Source organism: Mustela nigripes, chromosome 2 (assembly GCF_022355385.1).
Source record: "Mustela nigripes isolate SB6536 chromosome 2, MUSNIG.SB6536, whole genome shotgun sequence".
Lineage (NCBI taxonomy): Eukaryota > Metazoa > Chordata > Mammalia > Carnivora > Mustelidae > Mustela > Mustela nigripes.
Window position 1 is genome coordinate 20,814,886 of NC_081558.1, and position 19,270 is coordinate 20,834,155.

The 19,270-nt window shown below is 55.4% G+C and overlaps 1 protein-coding gene across 6 annotated transcripts in view; it reads left to right on the forward strand.

Annotated features, from left to right (window-relative positions):
- TEX264 (testis expressed 264, ER-phagy receptor) overlaps positions 1 to 19,270 on the forward strand; it is a 30,243-nt gene that overhangs the window by 8,367 nt on the left and 2,606 nt on the right. For all 6 annotated transcript variants that reach the window (XM_059389839.1, XM_059389836.1, XM_059389837.1 and 3 more), the window contains 2 exons: positions 4,849 to 5,070; positions 17,844 to 18,012. In XM_059389839.1, coding sequence (XP_059245822.1) covers positions 4,849 to 5,070; positions 17,844 to 18,012 — 391 coding nt within the window. The remainder of the gene's footprint in view (positions 1 to 4,848; positions 5,071 to 17,843; positions 18,013 to 19,270) is intronic.

Consider the following 19,270-nt stretch of genomic DNA (forward strand, 5'->3'; position numbering starts at 1 on the left):
CACTGAAACCATATGGGGCCTGGGAAGGATTGGGATTGCCCAGGGTTGACCCCTCAACAAGGGCAGTGGGAATGAGGGCTGTCTGGTGTTTCCAGGAGCCCAGGCCATTCCCTATCCCCTATCCCTGCTCTTTAGCAGGTCAACTGTGTGGGGGAGCCCTGGAAAAGCACAGCCCTTTCTTCCCAGCAGAGCTGGCTTTGGTAGGGAGGAGGGCTGGGGTATGGGAGGAGAGGGCTTTGAATCTTTCTGGGTTTGAATCAAGGCTCTGCTCCTTGTTAAGAGTGTGATTCTGAGGGAGTCACTTGGTCTTTCTGAGAATCCCTACCTCAGGGGTTTTGTTTTTCTGAGGACTAAATAATAAGGATAAGGCCCCAAACCTGGCCCCCAGTAGATGCTTAGCACTCTTGGCACCCCCTCCCCTGGGCCTCATGCGCTAGGACTCTTTACTTTGGGGAACCCTGCTTGCCTGCCTCTAGCCTAGCCTCTTGCAGGACGCCTGGGCCGTCAGAGGAGCGCAGCATAGGGACACATCATTATGCAGGCTTTGCCTAGCCAGGGCCTGCTTCTCTGGCTCCCAGATGGCTTTGGGTCCTGTGGTGCAGCTCTGGAGCCAGTCTGCCTTTGTTCGAATCCAGACTTCAACACTGCCTTGCCGTGTGGCTCTTTCTGAATAGCTTTGCTGTCTGGGTCTCAGAAACAGAGTGGATGACGGTAGCTATTGCACAGCGCTGTTTGGATTGAATGAACTGATAGGTGGAAGGTAGCAAGTAGGGCAGTCAGTGAGCACACTGTCAGGTGCCAGCTGTTGTTAGGATTATGCCTGGGGGTGAAAAGAAAGAAGCCCTGAAAGACTTCTAAGTGAGAGTTCCCAGAAAGCCCCTTTGGAGGTTAGCATCCTGCTTACTCCCCTCCCCTGCAGCCTGAAATACAGGTCCTGTCCTCTGGCCCTGCTGTCTTTATCACCCATGTCCTGACTAGTGTGGACCAGCTTTTGCCTTTTGGAGACCACCTGCTTGGGGAACTTGGACCTGTGGGGCTTGGTGTATTGACCTGCATCACCCTGAAGGTTAAATGAACCCATCCTCCAGTAACGAATAGCTGTGGCTGCTCTGTTCCCCCTCAGTGAAGGCCAGTGAAGGTCACTGTCCCTACTTGTCCCCTTACCTTGAGTAGCTCTGGGCTGGGTATGCTGGCCAGGGAGGTGTTGAAGCAGCTCGCCGGGCCTGGATCTGTAGGCATTGCAGCTGGACTTCATCAGATGTTGCAGGTTATGGATCAAGGGCTGGCCATTTCTTTTAAAGATTTTATTTATTTATTTGACACGGGGCAGAGGGGACATACAAGCAAGGGGAGTGGCAGGGAGAGGGAGAGCAGAGGAGGGAGCCCAGTCGAGTGGGGCTCAATCCCAGGACCCCAGGATCATGACCGGAGCCAAAGGCAGATGCATAGCTGACTGAGCCACCCAGCACCCCAGGGCTGGCCATTTCGACTGAACCCAACATCTGGGTTTGGTCTGGACCGACTGACACCATTTTTCCTTCCTGAATCCCGGAAGATACTAGTCTTGTCCAGTTTCTAGACGTACTGAAGTCTTAGCCAGGCAGGGACTCTCTTTTCACTCGAAGCTTTAGGTTCCAAGTAGACTGCCCTCTTCTCACTTGCCAGGACTGAAGAGGCCTCACAGCTCTTGTTCTGGGCACTGGTACCTAGAGAAATGACTGATATAGGGAGGAGAGTGAACAAGCGGATGGAACTGGGAGGCCCAGGCTGACTTCCTAGGATCAGGCCCAAATAGAGGCATTGCCATCAACCAAGGTGGGTGGGGTTTCTAGCTATCAGGACACTCCCTTTATTTTCTAGGCTCCTGACCTCAGTGGGCCATTTCTCCTGGAGGTGGGTGTGGGCTCTCCAGGGAGCCCAGGGAAGCCTTCCCCTGCTCCAGACCAGCCTTGCCCCTCCCCAGCTGGTCTTAGGGTCTGTTCCATCTCCTTGCCAGTGCCTCGTTCAGGTGCGGAACTCCAGCAGCTCCAGCTGGTACAGGGCTGCTTTGCAGGTGGTGGGCTTCCTGAATAACTTCCTAGGCTGCCCCTTAGCCACTGGCCAGGGCAGAATGGGGCAGGAGGTATCCCACTTGTGGAATTGAGGGGTTCCTCATGCAGAAAGGGAGCACCTGAGGCTGACACACCTCCAGGATCTCAGGAGTCCCGTCCCTTATTAGCTTCCTTTCCCTGTGATGGGAGTTCCTCTTTCAAGGTAGAGGAAGAAGAGCTTAGCTCACGTGCAGGGCCCGTGTGTGCATGTGCAGGTGTGCGTGTGGTGTTGCTGAGATACCCCAAGAAACTTACTGTGTGCACAGGATTCTGTACCTTTCTGCCTAGAAGCCTGAAGTGAGGGGGGAGAGATAGAGGAACCATCAGTTATTGTGCAGCACAAGACCTGCTCCTTTGGGTGGGCATTTGCGATCTGAGAGGAAGGGCTGCTTGGCAAGGAGGATTTGAGGAGGAGGGTTGAGCTGAATCTTGAAGGATGGGCGGGAGTTTCCCAGGCAGAAGGGACTCTGGAGTAGGGTGAAGAAGATCATTCCAGGCAGAGGAAGTAGTTTGCGCCAAGGCAGGAAGCATGGGAGGACGTGGCATGTTTGGGGAGCTGCAAATAGTTCCGTGTGGGTGTGTGCGGGGTTGTGGTAGGAGAGGAGGCCGGCAGGGCGGGCTGGGCCAGAGCCTGCCTTTGTCCCTCCCTCTGCCACTCAGATGCTCAGTGGACACTTGCTCACCTGGGTTCTGGCCCCTACTGGGGCCTGGGGATGACAAAAAGAGTGCTAGGCGAGTGTGTGGACAAATCCAGGCACTATTGTATGGACCACTTAAAACAGTGTTGAATGCTGGGCTCGAAAGTTTCATCCTAGAGCAGAATTGGGAGCCATTGAAAAGTTATAAGCAGGGTGGTCACAGGTGTTGTGCTTCTTGAGGATCAAGGAGGATGTTGAGCCCGGGAGGTCCATCCATAAAGGCTGTTGAAGTGATCCTGGAAAAGACCCAGGGACTCAATCCCAGGAGGGCCAGAGATGATCAGTCAGGTGGTTTTCCATCCATTTCTCCATCTAAGTTATATTGAGTGTTTCTTTTGTACATGATAAGTCGCCGGGGTCAGGATCTCGGTGACTGGCATTGCAGCAGACACCAGGCATCTCTGCCTCAAGCCTTGGGTGTGAATGGAGCGGTTGCACCATCTATAGACAAGAGATGGCACTGCATTTGGCTCCAGTGCCTCTGCTAGGGTAGGGTGGGAGGACTGTCAGGCCAGGGATGTGACTGCTACCAGGTAGAGTTGATGGAGGCAAGAGTTAACAGCGAAACATGTGTCTTTGGTGGGGGGCACCCAGCTACCCTGAAAGACTCCCCAGGAGAGCACTTGAACCTGGAGAATGGGCAGGGAGGAACTACGTGTTGGGAGGTTTGGGTGAATGGGCCAAGGCATGGCTGCGGGCCAGGGGTCACTTATTTGGCCTCTGTTGTAGCTGCTAATAAACAACAGCACTTCCAGTACTTGCCGAGCGCCGCACCAGGCCGGGCCCTCAGATGAAGTATCTCATTCAATTTGTCAATTCTGCAAGGAGCTTGAGCTCCAAGAAACCAGGGGACTTACCTAGAGTTACATGATCCACTACTCACTCCCAGTCCTGTGTGTCTCAAGAAGCTGTGGTCCTGACCACTGCACCGTATTGCCTGCCTGTAAAGTCCTGGGCTAGACTTAATGACATAGGATTCAAGGGGGCAGCAAGGGGGCCCTAGCTGCAGAGACCTAGCAGTGACCCCCAGGGACTGCATGGAGGTGAGAACCTGGAGTTGGTGCTTAAGTCCCAGGCAAAGTGAGACTCCAAGGACAGAGCTGGGCTGGGCTGGGCTGGGCTGAGAAACCCCTAGGGTATTGTTGACAGGGCTTGGCGAGAGGGCAGAAGCAAGAACACATAAAAATGACTTCATGGTGCTTGGAAGGTAGGCCAAAAGAAGCACCTGGAGGTAGAGGGAGTTTGAATTTAAGCATCAGTGGGCCCCAGATAGTGGGAGAAAGGGACCTTCAAGTTGAGGGAAATCCAGGATTGACAGCACACGGTCTCTGATGAGTGTCTTAGATTCAGTATTAGATACCCCTGGAGGTATCAGGGCCTGTTGTAGACTCAGGTGGCAGGAGATGAGACAAAGTGGGGCCCCTTGATGCCAGAGGAGAGGTGAGTGCTGGGCCTTGCAGGCCCGGGGCCAGGCCTAGGAAGTGTTAGAGACTCACATGGAACCCCACCCTCTTTGGGTTTATGGGAGGGAGAGGAGAAGGAGGGCAACTAGGGAGGGGAGCAGAGTGCAGTGACGTACAGGTACTGGGAGCCCAGGGAAACCTGAAGGGGAACCAACAGTCTCTGGCTGAGCCAGGAAGAGACTTGGCAAGTGTGGCAGGGCTTGGGATGGGGCATGGGTTGGAGAGGAGGTCTGGGGGCTCTGGTGATGGTGGCTGCCCCAATCTGAAGGACTGGGGAAGAGGAGCTCAGTTTTGTCAGCAACCCAGAGTTCAGTGTGGTTCCACTTCCGGACCAGTGACCCTCCATAGCACAGGGTCTGGCATATTTGGTAGAGACATAAATGAAGGGACGGATGAATTCTGCAGCAGGATGCCAGAGGCTGGGGCCACAGATAAGTTCCAGAAGGAAAATACTGTTCTCCATCATGGTATCTGGGGCTGTGGCATGTTGGAGCTCATGGTTCTGCCAGGCCTGAGCTGGCACAAAACCCAGGTAGCAAGAGTTCTGAGAGCCTCCTTCCTTTGCCCAATGCTGACACCCCTGTTCTTCCTTTCCAGGTACCCCCTGAGAAGTGCCGCTGTGCAGTGGGCAGCATTCTGAGTGAGGGTGAGGAGTCTCCCTCCCCTGAGCTCATCCAGCTCTACCAGAAGTTTGGCTTCAATGTGTTCTCCTTCCCATCACCTAGCCATGTGGTGACAGCCACCTTCCCCTACACCTCCAGCCTGTCCATCTGGCTGGCTACCCGCCGTGTCCATCCTGCCCTGGATGCCTACATCAAGGTGAGAGACAGGCCCAGTGTATGTGTGTGATGGGGGATAGCCAGTCCTTCAGCTGGGAGATGGGAAGGACTGCTCAAGTCTGGGAGGAAAAGTTGCCTTCGGGAAGGCAGCACCCCGGAGCCCCCATGGAGCAGGCGCCTGTGGGTCTAGGAAGACAGGCAGATGCTGCTGGCATCTATCCCAAATGCCAGAGACTTGTGGGTGCCAGAGCATCTACTAGGAGCATAGGGAGCTTGTTCACAAACGTAGCCTGGTCAGTTCGGTTCTGGCTTGGACCAGAGACATTAGGTCTCAGCCTCTGCTCCAGGCTCAGATGGATGGGCAGGTCCACCCTGACCCTTTCCTGCTTGAGGCCCACAGAGCAAGAGCCCTGAGGCTTCCTGTGGGTGGCAGGCCCCAGGTCTTCATGTGTGGTCCTGGGCCTGGCCGCTGGATAGGCTTGTGCACCTGCTCCCTGAGCACAGGGCAGATCTGGTTCCTGATCTGGTCAGTGGTCTCTGTGTCCACAGAGATTTTTTAAAAATTTTTCCCTGTTGCACATCCCTGCTCCTCCAGAACATTTTGTAAACTTGGGTACTTGGGAATGACCCAGTTGGGCTTGAAAGCAATTGTTTATTCATCCATTCAACTTGAGTTTATTGAATGTCTATGTGCCATGTACTGTGATGGACACAGTGTGAAATGTTGGTGTATGAAATACACATTTACAGCAAGTGGTTAGAGACAGGTAATTAGTGTCAGACAAGAGGCACCTGGCTGCCTCAGTTGGTGGAACATGCAACTGTTGATCTGATGTGAGTCCGAGCCCCACACTGGGTGTAGAAATAACTTAAAAATAAAATCTTTTAAAAATATATAAAAATAAAAATATAAAAATAAAATAAAATAAAAATATATAAAAATAAAATCTTTTTAAAAAATGTCAGACAAAAATGAGATACATGCTAGAAAAGAATGGTAAGAAAGGGCAGGGCACCAACTTGGATACAGTGGTCAGGGACAGCCTCTCAGAGGACGTGGTCAGGGACAGCTTCTCAGAGGATATAATCTCTCAGGTGGAACCCTGAAAGAGCCCTTGGAGAAGGGGGTAAGAAGATTCCAGGAAGAGCAGAGTGGGAGCAAGATGGTGGGAAGTCACTGCAGTGTTCCAGCCTGGAAAGTAACACGTGATCTGAGCCTCTTAGCCACACATGGACAAGACAGGAGCTCTCATCCTGCCCAGGGTGGGCCTGGATCCCAGATCCATGGGGCCAGTGGAGGTGCTTATGGGGCTGTCAGGATTTCCACGTGAATGGTGGTGGCTTGAACTGGGGCAGTGGCTATAGAGATGCTGAAGAAGTGGAAATTTACCATCTATTTTGAAGGTAGAACTGGTGGACTGATGCATGGATTGGAATGGATCAGACTGTGGAGGGGCTGGGAGGGTAACCAGCTCTGGAGTCTGTGTAGTACGGAGCTGCCTGAGAAACAAACAGTAGAAGAAAGGAGGAGTTTTAATTTGGTGGATTCAAAGGAATCTGAGGGCTCTCTAGAGCAGCCTGGGGGAGGGTCTTTGGTGATGGAATGGGAGCTCAGACAGATCTTGGTTAAGGAGGCGAAAAATCTGGTGTCAGGGCTGGGGAATGAATAAATGGGTCACCAGCTGTGGCCTTGGTGGTCAAGGACAGGAAGAGAAGAAACAGGACAGCTGTCGCTGTGGTAGGGCAGAGGCACTGGGAGAATAGAGGTGGAGTTCCTTTGTGAGCTGCACGGTGGCAGCCAGAAGGGTGTTGGGGAGGAGGTGCTTGCCTGGGGGTGAGTTGGGCTGGAGGCTGAGGGCGAGGTGACGCAGGAGGTGGGGTCGCTGGCTGGTGGTAAGGGCAGGAAGGCAGACATTGGCGCCTGAGGCCCATTCAGCGTGCGTCCTAAGGGGCCTCAACCGTTTCACCCAAGAAAGGTTACTGGGCAGTGTCTCCAGTCCTGTTGCTGCTGTCTTCAACCTCAGGGTTGGAGGAGCCCCCCTGGGAAGAGACTTGCTAGGTTCCAGACCTCAGAACAGGACATGTGGCATGTAGTGTGGTGGCGAGCAACTCAGCCACCAAAGCCTTTTCCTGGCTTCAGGGGTTTATTTTTAGACACCTTTGTCCAAATTTCCCGGCCCCTGACAGCTTCACAAGTTGCCTGGTTTTGACGTCACCTCTTTGATGAAAGCCCTTCCTCCTTCCTCCTCCTCCTCCCGTGGGAGCCTGTCAGCTGTGCTCTGGGCTTGATTCTCCTGGGGTGGGGACTGGAGCAGAGGGCTACCATTCTCTTTCCTGCCTTTGATGAGGAAGCCAGGGTACAAGAGAGCAAGGGGCTTCACCAGAGATGTCCGTCAGGCACACTGCTGTGGGCTTGGCCACCAGCTGGGAGAGTGAGAGAGATGCCAGGTTGCCCACAGCAGAGGCATGGCCCAAGGTGCTCTGATGGTTTCTGGAGGCAGAGGTCATCTCTGCCCCTGTGCTTAGCCTGATCTTATGTTCTTACCACGTGAAACAAAGGGGCTGAGCCTGCAGTGGCTGGGGGGTGGCCCTGTGCCTCTCTCAGCCTGGGAAACAGAGAGAAGAGAACATAAAGCTCTCTCCCACACCTGCCCTCTTCCCCACTAGCCTGGGACCAGAGGAAAGACGCTGCTAATGAGACCGTGGGCTCTTCTGACTCTCCTAGCTCTGACAGCTGGCCGCCTTTAAGTGTGCACGCATGCGCGCGTGTGCGTACCTTTCTTTTTCCTCCACCTCTCTGTCTTCTCTCTGGATCTGAGGCTGGGTCTGCTGTGGAGGTGTTTCAAATGGAATGATGGCAGCCATCTGCTTTCTGTCTCAGGAGGCGTGAGGGGTAGGGGGAGGCCAGTAGCCCCGATACCAGAAGGATGGGAGAGGGCTTGGCAGGCTTGGCAGGGGGCAGGGGTGAATGATCTCAGAGCTTTGGGTGGGGGAGGTGGAGAGCATCTGCTGTCCTGGCAGTTGCAGACATGCCTGAGACTGGGGCAGAATTGACCTCATGAGACAGAAAGGTCCTGGGGGGTCACTGTAAGGAACCCAAAGAGAAACATTTGTCAGGTTTCTGTGGGGATTCTAGAATGATATATAGATCCCAGCTTTGTAATTTGTACTGCAGCCTCTGACTCTCTGGCCAGCCCTCCCCAGCTTGGCAGCCTGGCCAGCTGAGCTGGAAGGGCTAAAACTCTGCCTTTCTTCACATAAACCACTGGGGGGCTCCAGGCAGAGCCATCTGGGACAGTGTCTGTGTGAGGGGATGCCTGGGTACCATGTGACTATCATTTTATGTGGGAGATGCCCCAGCTTTGTCAGGCTGCTCCACCAGAGTCCAAAGAGGTGGTGTCCTTGGGCAGGAGGAGATCACCCCCTGAGCCCCAGGAAGTGGGGTCTGCTGGCAGCTGCAGGAGGGAACTGAGCTTCCTTGAAATTGTAGGAAATGGGACCCAGGCTGGTGTCAGCCCAGAGCAATAGGCAAAGGCCCCAGAATTTACTGCAGGGTAGAACCAATCTTAATGAGTGTCCAGGGAAGACTTGGGGCACCTGGAGCAGACCAGGAGAGTGAGAGGTCCGGGGATCCCTTGTGCGTGAGAGGCCCCCGAGCTCAGTTCCTACCCCACAGCTCTCTATAGCAGTTGGAGGGGAGGTCATTGAGAGTGTTAACCTGCCCAACCAAGACCCCATACCCGACTTCCTCTCAACAGGATCCCTAATCTTCATAAATCCCCTGCCCCAGGGTCTCTGCTTTCCAGGAGTTCTCAGGGGAGGGTCCTTGTGGTGGTTGGATATCTTCTCCTGAGTTTAGGGAGACACAGGACATTGCCCATGTGGAAGCTGGTTAGCTGGGAAGGGCGGGCAGTTGGGGTAAGACATTGGCTCTTCCTCCACAGAATGGTAGAGAAGCTGGGGGAAGTAGGGTCCGGGTGGATATAGTGAGCTGGTTGGTTTGGGGCAGTCTTGATGGTAAAGTTCTGGGACAGCTGGGATGGTGAGGTTGTCTCACTAGGGGGTTTAAAATGGGCAAGAGTCCTAGCTCAGAGTTCTCAGACCTCTCTGGGGCAGGAGCCTAGGGCTGTGCTAAGGGGTCTCCGTGGCTTGGCTGCCAGGTGCTAGGGCTTGCACTTGTACTGGTGCTTGCTTCAGCTGGAGTAGCTCTGGCTCACAAGGTCGTGAGCTTTTTGGAGGAGGACATCTGGAATTTAAGTGGTTTGAAATCTCTGTCCTCAGAGATACACAGCTGGACAGATGCCCCTCCACGCCTGGCCCGCTGCACTTCTGTTGCGGGTCTTGAGAACACTGTGGCAGCTGCAGTGTGAGCGGAGCCAGGGGCAGCAGGGCTCATCCCGTGTGCAGGCAGGGCCAGGGCCCCCAGGAGAAGCCGTTGTTTCTGGGGAGCATGACTGACTGGGAGTTGGACCTGAGGGGAGCCCTGCAGTTCTCCCTGGGCTGGTGGTGACTGAACTCTTGAGTGGTGGGTGACGGGATGGTGTTGTCACAGGGTAGCCAGCTGGGAACTAAGGAGTAGGGGCCTCAGCAAGGCGCCTGCAGGAGTGAGTCAGCCTCTTGAGCTGGGGATTCTGTTGCTTTCTCCCAGCAGCATGGTCAGAGCCTGGGGTCCTGTCCAGTGGCTCAGAATCTTCTGTATGTGCTTTCCCTTAACCTGCCTTGGTAACTTTGAGGGAGTCAGTGGGGGCTAGAACACCAGTGGGGAGCAACATGACCCTCGCAGTGGGAATCCAGGTGAGGACGCCCCAGTGGGTTGTGAAATCTGGGGTCATCTCTCTCTCCATGCCCATTACCCTTGCTGAGCAAAGAGGGAGAGTTCAGAACTTTATTTTTCATAAGGAAGCACCCCCCTGGCAGGATGTCAGCTCAGTTGCTGACCCAACAGTTACTTACTGAGCCCTCTTTTATGCAGCATTGTTCAGGGGATGGGGGAAGCAGCTAGAAGGCAATCACAGGGTCATAATCAAAGCCTACATTCCAATCATTGTAACAAATGGGGAGATGGAGGTCTGGGGAGGGGAGGTTACCCAAGGTCAATGGATGAAGCAGTGGCTGAGTCCAGAGTCCAGACTGGGTGGCCTGGGCTGAGGCCACTACTTGCTTTTTGACACTTTGCTCCATCCATGAGTGGGGTTGGGCCCAAGAGGTCCAGGACCTGTCATGAACTTGGGATATACTTGCGATGGTCCCCAGGGTGGGCTTGGGATGGTAGTACAGTGGACCAATATCTAAGTGTGACCCTCTGTCTATAGGCCTGGTGGGCATAGTCAGGGCTGAAGCTGCTGTTCTCGGAGTCAGATTAGGGAGCCAGAAGCGAAGGGCAGGAAGCGCCTGTCTGTCGTTCGCCCACCAGGCGCCCATTAAGGGAGACCTTGGCGGTTGCTCTGGGCACAGGAAGCAGCTGTTGCAGGTGCCTTACTGGAGCTCCAGGGCCAGCTCACTTGCCAGTGCTGCCCCCTGCTAATTGGCCTGTCCCAGCTTAGTGAGGAGAGTACTCTCAGCGGTGCCAGGCCCTGGGGCTGAGTGATGGGCCTCCAGAATTCTTTCCTCGCCCATTTCCCCCCGCCACAGAAGTTAGCCATGCCCAGGGAGAGTGGGGTTGGAGGGAATGGATTCACCACGGAAAGCAAAGCCACCTTTGGAAGATGGTGGCATTTGGGCTCAGCCTTGAAGGAAGGGTAGCATTCTCCAGGTGAAAAGGCAGGTCAGGCAGAGTCACAGATTTGGGTGTGGTTTTTAGGTACCTTGTGGTACCACATCCACTGATGGTGGCTGAGCAATTGAATGACTGCTTCCAGGCTGGGCTTTGGAATAGGACTTTAGCATAGGGAGATGGGGAGGGAGAGCTGGAGGCCATGGAGCTGAGGCTCAGAATGACTCTCTACTCCCAGATGCTCTCAAGCCAAGAGAAGCCCCCCACCTTATCAGGGCTTGGCTTCCCTTACTCCCCTTAGGGGGCTGCCCCTGGATGCTGAGGTGGGGGAGTACCTACAGGAGGCCAGGTCTCTCACTGCCAGCCTAGGCCCTGCAACCTGTTCCTCAGTCTCTCTTGACTTCACCTCTCCCCACTCCCCTACCTCAGGACTAAAAACACAAAGCCAGCCTTTGCTGGGGCGGGCGTGGGAGCCACCACTCTTGAAATACCAGCTCAGATGTGGTAGCTTGGCAGCCCTGCAGGACCCTGGGGGCTGAGGCTTGCCTGGATGGTACTGTGGGGTGGGGCCGTCACGGATCCTGAGGGAGCCGTCTTCCCCAGGCAGATGGGAATTCCGAGGAAGGATTTTGTTGCTTTTCTCTGGGAAGCTTGGGATTCCAGGAACAAGGGAAGGGGGAGAGATTTTGAGGAGGGGTCTTTCCCTCCAGAGCAGAAAAACTCTGCACTTTAGCAGAGGTGTCAGATCAGGAGAGGTTAGCTGTCTGGTTATACCAACAGGACACCTAAAGCTCCAGGAGTTGGGCTTTCCCCGGGGTAGGGTGGGGGGGGATGCTAAAGCAGAGGGCAGAAATCAGAGGTACCAGCTGGAGATGAGAAATTCAGGGCCGCCTTCTCCTCATCTACCTCCTCTCCTTCACCCTCTCCTCTCCATCCTTCTTTGCCCACCTGTCCTTCCCCTCTGGCACTTCCTGATGCCTCTGGCTCCCAGGTGCTAGGCTTCATGGTTCCATCTGCACTGAGCAGCGTTCCTGCTGTTGGATAATCAATCAGTAGCATTCTCGGCGGCCTGTGAACGGGACGGGGCTCAAGGTCCTTGACTGCACAGATGCTGCAGAGAATGGCTGGGTCTTGGAGAGGGGTGGGCTGTGGAGCCTGCCATGGTAGCAGCAGCATCTGGGAGTCTGTGGCTCCCCTCCCAGATCTGGAAGGGAGAGTGGGGGATCCCAGGCCTGAGCCCCCCAAGTCTCCCAGAGGGTACTCACCCTCAGTCTCCCTGTCCCTGGGTCCTGCTCCACAAGGGTCCAAGAAATCCAGAGTGGGACTGAGCTGGGGTTGGGCCCTAGCAAAGGGAAAGACTGGGCTTGGTGCGAGGTCGGGGGCTTCCGGGTCCAGATAGATACTAGGGTGCTTAAGGGCCTGAGTCCCCTGCATCTGCTTAGAGGGAATCACCCCCGCCCTGCTCCTCAGTGCCCCAGCCCACCCTGGTCTGATGGCTGCTGAGGCCCACTCTTGAGCTGCCCAGGAAACCAGGGCCTGGGTGCACAGGAATACGAGCAGAGGTGTAAATTGCATGGCAAGCTGTCAGCTCTGAGGTGAAAATGAAAAGTCTTGAGGCAGTGGTGCCAACAGGCACAGCGCCCTGCTTCCCCAGCCCATTCTCCCTCACACCTACCCCTTTTTGCCGTCTTCCCCAGCCTCCTGCCCAGGCTTGGCTCCTCTGCCATCCCCTCCCCTGCCATGGAGTGGGGGCCCTCCATATAGACCTGACCCCAAGAGGGCCCTCATCTGTTGCTTCTCTTACATTTTCTAACTGGCTTACTGGTACACAGAAAACTGGGCTGTGCTTGTTTGTTAATTTTGCGATCTTAACACTTGTGGTAATTTCTCCAATTGAATCCTTTTGGGTTTTTCAAGTATATAATTATCTTATCTTTCAGTGATGGTGTTTTTATTCACCTTTTCCAGTTTCTCACTTCTTTTGGGATCATCTGTTCCAATCTCTTTATTTTACAGTTGGGAATATTGAAACCCAAGGAGAAGCTACCTATTTGTCAGCGGCGAGGCTCTGGACTCCTGCCCGAGCTCTCTCTGCCACTTCTGCTCCCTCACTTCCCTCTGCGGCAGCCCCATCTCTCTCCTTGTCTCCTTTGCCCATCATTTTCGTAGCTCCGGGCCCTCCTCCCAGGAGGAGGGTGCTCACCAGCCCTTCTGCAGGCTCTCCCTGCTGGCACGGCAAGGCCCCCAGAGCCGTCTCCTGCTGTCACCTCCCACCCCACAGACAGGTTTAGGTTCTAGGCCAGAGGCTGTCTGGAGGCCCAGTGGGGATGAGAGGCAGCCAGAGAGAGGGAAGTTGACGGAAGTTCCTGGGCAGAATAATAACAGTGTGCCACATCCTAGCTGCAGTGGTGCCTGCTGTGCCTCCCCCATCACTTCGCACGTGCGATGCAGACCAGTTGCCTGAGGGGCCTCCAGGGTCTGAGCCCCCACTTGCAGGGAGCGCTGTGTGCGGGCGGGTGCACGTTGGTATGTGTGTAATTAAAAATGAGCACGCCTCGCTTCACCCAGTGAGGACACGCCACCACCTCGGGTGGGATGCAACAGCTGTTTGCGGGCTGTGTGGCAGCCCAGCTGTCCAGCCTGCAGTGGAGGGATGGCTAGGACCGGGCAGCCCAGGGTGAGCAGGGAGGCCCAGGGCCTTCCACGCCAGGAGGCAGGAGGTTAAGGGGCCATGATTACATAGAGAGGACAGAGAAGAACTCCTCTTTTTCTGGGGCTTAAGTGGAGTTGGGGGATGTAAGACCCAGTCCTTGGCCTGCTCCCATTGCCTCATCCTTTTGGGGATTGGAGGCCACCTGGCTCCGTGCAGACCCAGCCTCTGGGCAGCCTGGGAATACTTTCCACCTGGACCTGAACTTTTCTGCTCCACAGCCCCTCCCCACCCTTCGCCAAAGCCAGGGCATGGGTTGCTTCGTTCCCAGAAGGGCGTAGTTAAGGTCTTCTCTCTCCACCCTCCTCCCTTCCCCTGATGTAGTATGAACTCCCCGGGGCAGCACTGTGGGTGTTGTGGGGAAACCTTAGCCATCTGAGCCTCTGCAGGAGCTCTGAGCTGGGTGGGCCAAATCTGTGCCCCCCACCCAGGAATGAGTCCAGCCTGAGGTGCGAACAGAATGTGTGGTGTGTTCCCCAGATAGCTGAGGCAGCGGCACCATGGTGGCCTTTGTGTGCCGCTCATTCCCTTGTCTGCCCGCACCCCTGGCAGTGGAGGGGTAAGCCCCTGTCAGTGCAGCAGGGGTATTGGGGGAGGTGCTGCAGACTGAGGTCCCCTGGAAATCCCTGCATTGTGGGTGGTGTTCCAAGTCCCCATCTTGTTTCTGCTGTGGAGAGCAAAACTTGGAGATGTGTCTGAGGGATTAGAGCTCCTGTATCCCACTTCTAGCAGTCGCTGCTGGCACTAGCACGGTGACTTCTTCCTGTTAGGTGGGGAGCATTGTGGATGTCTGCATCTCTCCTTCCTTGGAGAGAGACCTTGTGGTCCCCTTGATTCTGTGCAAGAGTGAGTTGCTCTGGGTTGTGGCTTCATTAGATGGCCAGTAGATTCAGTGGCCAGAGCAGGCTCCCCGTCCTGGTTATGCTTCCTGGAGCATCTGGCTGTCTGGGCTGTGGGAGGGGGTATCCCCGGGGCTGGAAGGATGCCAGGCCCATCCACACCCCTTTCCCCAGCAGTACCAGTCCAGCGTGGCATTGACTTGGTGTCCTTGGCCCTTGGCAGTCTGTTCTCCAAGGGCTCCCTGGGGCTAGCTGAGGGAGAAGCAGCTGGTCTTGCCTTCCTCCAATGATTTTCCAATATTTATTAGCTCATCGACATGAGACACAGGCCACAGCTCCTGCTGTGTACCGAGGACCTGAGAACTGGCCCATGGTTGCCCTCTCTTTGCTTAGAGTCTGTACCTGGCTGGGAGGGAAAGGTCTTGTCCTATGCCTTGTCACTTAGGGACAGGGCTTATGGCTAGTCTTGTCCCTCTGCCCCTGCCCCAGTTCCAGTTGGGCTCTATTGCTCTGGGGCAGAACAGGGATGGTTGGGGGGCGATCTTGAGGAGAGGCTGCACAGACAGCTATAAACCCCTTTTTTGCCTGTGGGCCTAAGTTGGAGGTTTGCACTTCTGCCTTCTTCCTGCTCCTCTCCTTTGCCCCTGAGTCTGAATTTTGACAGGACCCGGCATGTGTTAAAATGATTCGAGGCTAAGCTGTCAATGAGATTTTTAATTAGCTCCATGCCTCCCTCCACTGGGGAGGGCCTGGGCCCCCAGGTGGTAGGGGTGGTAGGCTGGGTTTGGGTGGGAGGCTGCTTCTGCAGGGGCCTGGGGGCAGGCTTGGGCAGCTGGCACTCCCTGTGTGGGATGCTGCAAGGAGGGAGAGCTAGGCAGGGAAGGAAGGGCTGTGTAGCCAGGCCAGTTTTCTCTCTCTCCTCTGTCTCCCCTGTTCCTCTGTTCTCCCCAATGGCTTTGAGATGAAGGCGACGGCAAGGATGGAGGATGCAGTTTCCATGGTAACGGGGCTGTCCACAGCCAGGCAACTTCAGAGCCGGGCTCTCCGGAGGGGGCAGCTGTGCAGAGCAGTGACAGAGCTGCCTCCCGCCTGCCAATGAGGGGGCTGGCAGAGCAGGTGGTAAGGGTGGTTGCCTGGTCCTGCCCACCCTGATGCCCAGCCTAGAGGAGAGAGGGAAAAGAGGACTACTCCCTCCTATTATCCTTGTTACTTCCAGAAGGGAAGCTTTAGGGAGGTGGCTTGACTGTTGATAAGGGTTGGGGTAGGGTTCCACTATCCCTGGAATTTCTTGGTGGTCACAGGTTCTGCTTCCTGGGAGCATCCCCAAAGCCAAATGTCTACGGCCCTTGAGAGACAGGCTACCAGGTTGATGACCACTTAGCAAATTTCCTCTGGACTGTTAAATGCCCAGAGAGGGCATGCGCGTGTTGGTGAAAGCCATGCCCTGATTAGGTTTGGGGGTATTTTTCTACCCTCTAGCTACTGGGGAAGGGCATGTACCTTCTCCCGGGAACCCCCTGACCCTGGGCTTGGTGACATGGCTCAGTTCACTGAGTGGAGCTCAGGTTTCGCAGTTGCTCACTCCCAGGTGCTGGCAGTAGGGAAGCTCCAGAGCCTGGTAGCTCCTGCTTCCTGACATTGTGTTCTTGTTCAGCCTCCCGAGGACCAGGGACGGGTGAGTGTGTGGGCAGCTGGAGAAGCAGAGACAGCTGTCAGTGTGTGCGGAGATGGGAGGAGCTGGGCATGTGGATTTGTGAGGTGGGATGAAGAACACCCAGGTTGGCAAAAACAAAAACAAAAACAACAAAAAAAAACACAACTGGCCTCAAAGTATTAAAAATAGGGGCACCTGGGTGGCTCAATGGATTGGGCCTCTGCCTTTGGCTCAGGTCATGATCTCAGGGTCCTGGGATCGAGCCCTGCATCAGGCTCTCTGCTCAGCGGAGAGCCTGCCCCCCCCCCACCGCCTCTCTGACTACTTGTGATCTCTCTATCAAATAAGTAAATAAAATCTTTTTTTAAAAAGTATTAAAAATAATGACTTTCCTTCACTGATCCTGGGATGTCAGGGTTGGGGTGTCCCTCTCTGTGTTTGAGCACATTGAGACTTCGGGTGAAGGGCCTTGCTTGGGTTACCCATGTGGTCAGGCTAGCTGAGCTGCAACCAGACTTTGGGCAGGCCACCCACCTCCCTTGTGAGCTCCTAGACATACCCTGTCCCCCAGTGGCTGCTGAACACCCTGACTCATAAACCTTCAGGCTCACCTTTCTTCTTGTCTTTGCTGGGGGGTTCATTTTATACCCTTCTCTGCTTTAATTGGAAGGGGTCCTCAGCTCTAATGTTGGGCAGGCAGGTGGACAAGTGGAGTCCTAGAGTGGCTTCTCCCTACCAGGTGCTAAGTCTTTCATTACTGCTAAGTGGAAGGCTCATTTCCGAGCTTGTGGTGAGCGCTGGGCGGGTGCTATAAATAGTTGTGTTGTGAAGGTTGGCGGCTGAGCAGTGACAGGGCAGGGGCCTCACAGTCATCCTAGTGGATAATTGAGCTCCATTGCAGGAAAGGGGGGCAGGCCGGGGAGCAGCATGCTCTTGACCCCTGTCCTGATTGTTCCTGCCTGCCTTGGTGCAGCTCTGGCATGTGTCTGTGTGCCATTCCATACACACTGGCAGAGGGACACCTCAGGCTCTGTGGCCAGGCAGAGGGGAGTGCCTGTCTCAGGACTCAGGGCCCTATAAACTGGTACTTCAGCCAGATGGGTAATGTCCAGTGCTAGTTCTGCTTGTCCTGCCTACCCCTCTAGCCTAGGATCTGCCTCTTCCTCCTTGGCCGAAAGTCTGGGCAGGTGCCAGAGGGCAGGGAACCAAGCACATGTGATAGTCTTGGAGGTTGGCTTAGACTTGAACTAGGAGAAAATGGGAGTGAAAGAAGGGTTTCGCTGGCCTGGAGCCCCTGTCCATGGTCCGTCAGTAATATGTCTGTGAGGGCAGGGGCCGGAGGCCAGAGGGTCAGGGGCCCTGACCTTTCCTGAGATATCGGGGTCAGTCAACATTGTCCAGGGTGGGGAGGAGGTCACAGCCAGGGGATGCTGAGATGGGAAGTTTAGCAGGTCAGAACTTGGCTTGGCTGGGCTTGGGTGCCTGGGGCCATAATCCCTGGAGTCCTTGTCCCTGGGCTAGTCGGAAGCTAAGCATCATGGCTACTTGAGACTAGTGCTTTCTGGAACAGCCTTTTGGTCAGACATATGGATAGGTTGGTTTAGTGGTGCCATGGGCAGTGCCAGGCCCCTGGATTCAAGTAGCACTTGTCCCAGGGTGTTGTCCCAAGGACTTCTGGGTCCTTAGATCATTGCTTCCTGGAGTTTGGGGCCCTGCCCTTAGGCTGCTCTGTCTGTGCCTCCCTCAGCAGGGGTTTGGTACTTGGGGGAGATCGAGGCAAGAGGCAGAGCCAGCCCTCTGGGAGGGAGTGAACAATAGATAGTTCCTAGGGCCTTTTAGGGGTGGGTGGGTCAGAAGACCTGTAGGGTTCATTTCACCTTCTGCCATTTCTGACAAGGAGCGGAAGCTGTGTGCCCACCCTCGGCTGGAGATCTACCAGCAAGACCAGATCTATTTCATGTGCCCACTGGCACGGCAGGGAGACTTCTATGTGCCTGAGGTGAAGGAGACAGAGCGGAAAAGCCGGGGGCCTGCAGAGGCCAGTGACACCCAGATGGATGGCACAGGTATGGAGGGGTGGGGCCCTGCGCAGAGGTGGAGGAAGGAGACCTGCCACCCCACAACCCACATGAGAATTGCCTATTTCTGGATACGTGGATCCATGCAGATTGGGTTCACACATGTTAGCCCTGGCAATACAGATACAAAGACCCTGCGGATGCAACGAGAAGTACCTTTGGAAACAGATGCTCCTGGGACCCCAGGGGATGGGGCTATTCAGGAAAGGTATCACTTGGGTGGGGCTCATCAGAAAATAAGATTGGCCCTGGATCTGGAAGGTAGAGAGGAGAGAACAGGGTGTTCCCAGTACAGAGCCCTACCCAGAGGCAGCTGCTTTCTCCCTGCTGAAGAACAACCAGAGAGCATGCCGAAGGGTGCCAGGAGATCAGCCCCTTGCCCCTTCCACCAGAGCTAGCCTTCGTCCTCCAGGTCCAGGCCAGCTGGTAATTTGCTGGCTTTCAACCCACCTCCCTGCCAGGCTGTCCCCAGGAGCAAGAGGGCCTGCTAGTAACATCCCAAGGGGCCCAGCCCTAGTCCGTGGTGATGGAGGCCCATCACCTGTGGGAGTGGCACACCCCCCCAGTGGATAGCTGGGAGGAGAGCGGCTATCTCTCCTTCTTTGGGAGACTTCCTCTGTCCAGCCAATCTTCAATAACCAAGGTCATCCTAGAAAGGCATATGTTGTGGCGGGGGGTAAGGGTACTGAGAGGCAGTCACCACTCCCTAGAGGCCGTGTCCAACACAGTTAACTTCATCTGCTGTTTAATTACCTCCGTGGGGCACTGTTCCCACCCGCCTGGTAATGCCCGGCAGACATTCTTCAGTGCGCCTACTGTGAGCACAAGACATGGCACAAGGTCAGCAGGCCCAGGCAGTCTCTAGGGCAGGAAGGGGGAGTGTCTTGACCTTCTTTCGACCTCCCTCTGCTGTCTACACTCCCGTCCTCAGCCCACCCACCCCCCCAGCTTTCTCCCAAACACTGCCTGCCAGGGGTATTGAAGAACTGCTTGGCACCCGCTACAGCTGGCTGCAGCGTAGCTCCCACGCCCCCAGTGCCTTGGCCTGTCTTCCCCACTAGCCTGCCCACCCACTCCCTGCTGGGCAGGGGGGTCGTGGAGTCTGCCCACCTCTGACAGCATCTGCCCTGACACCCAGGGCGGACTCTGAGTATGTGCCTGCCAGGTGCATGCCATTTGCACAGCAGTGTGTGCGGGGTGCCTGGCTGCCCAGGGCTTGGCCTGCCCCTGACTGCCTCCCCACTGG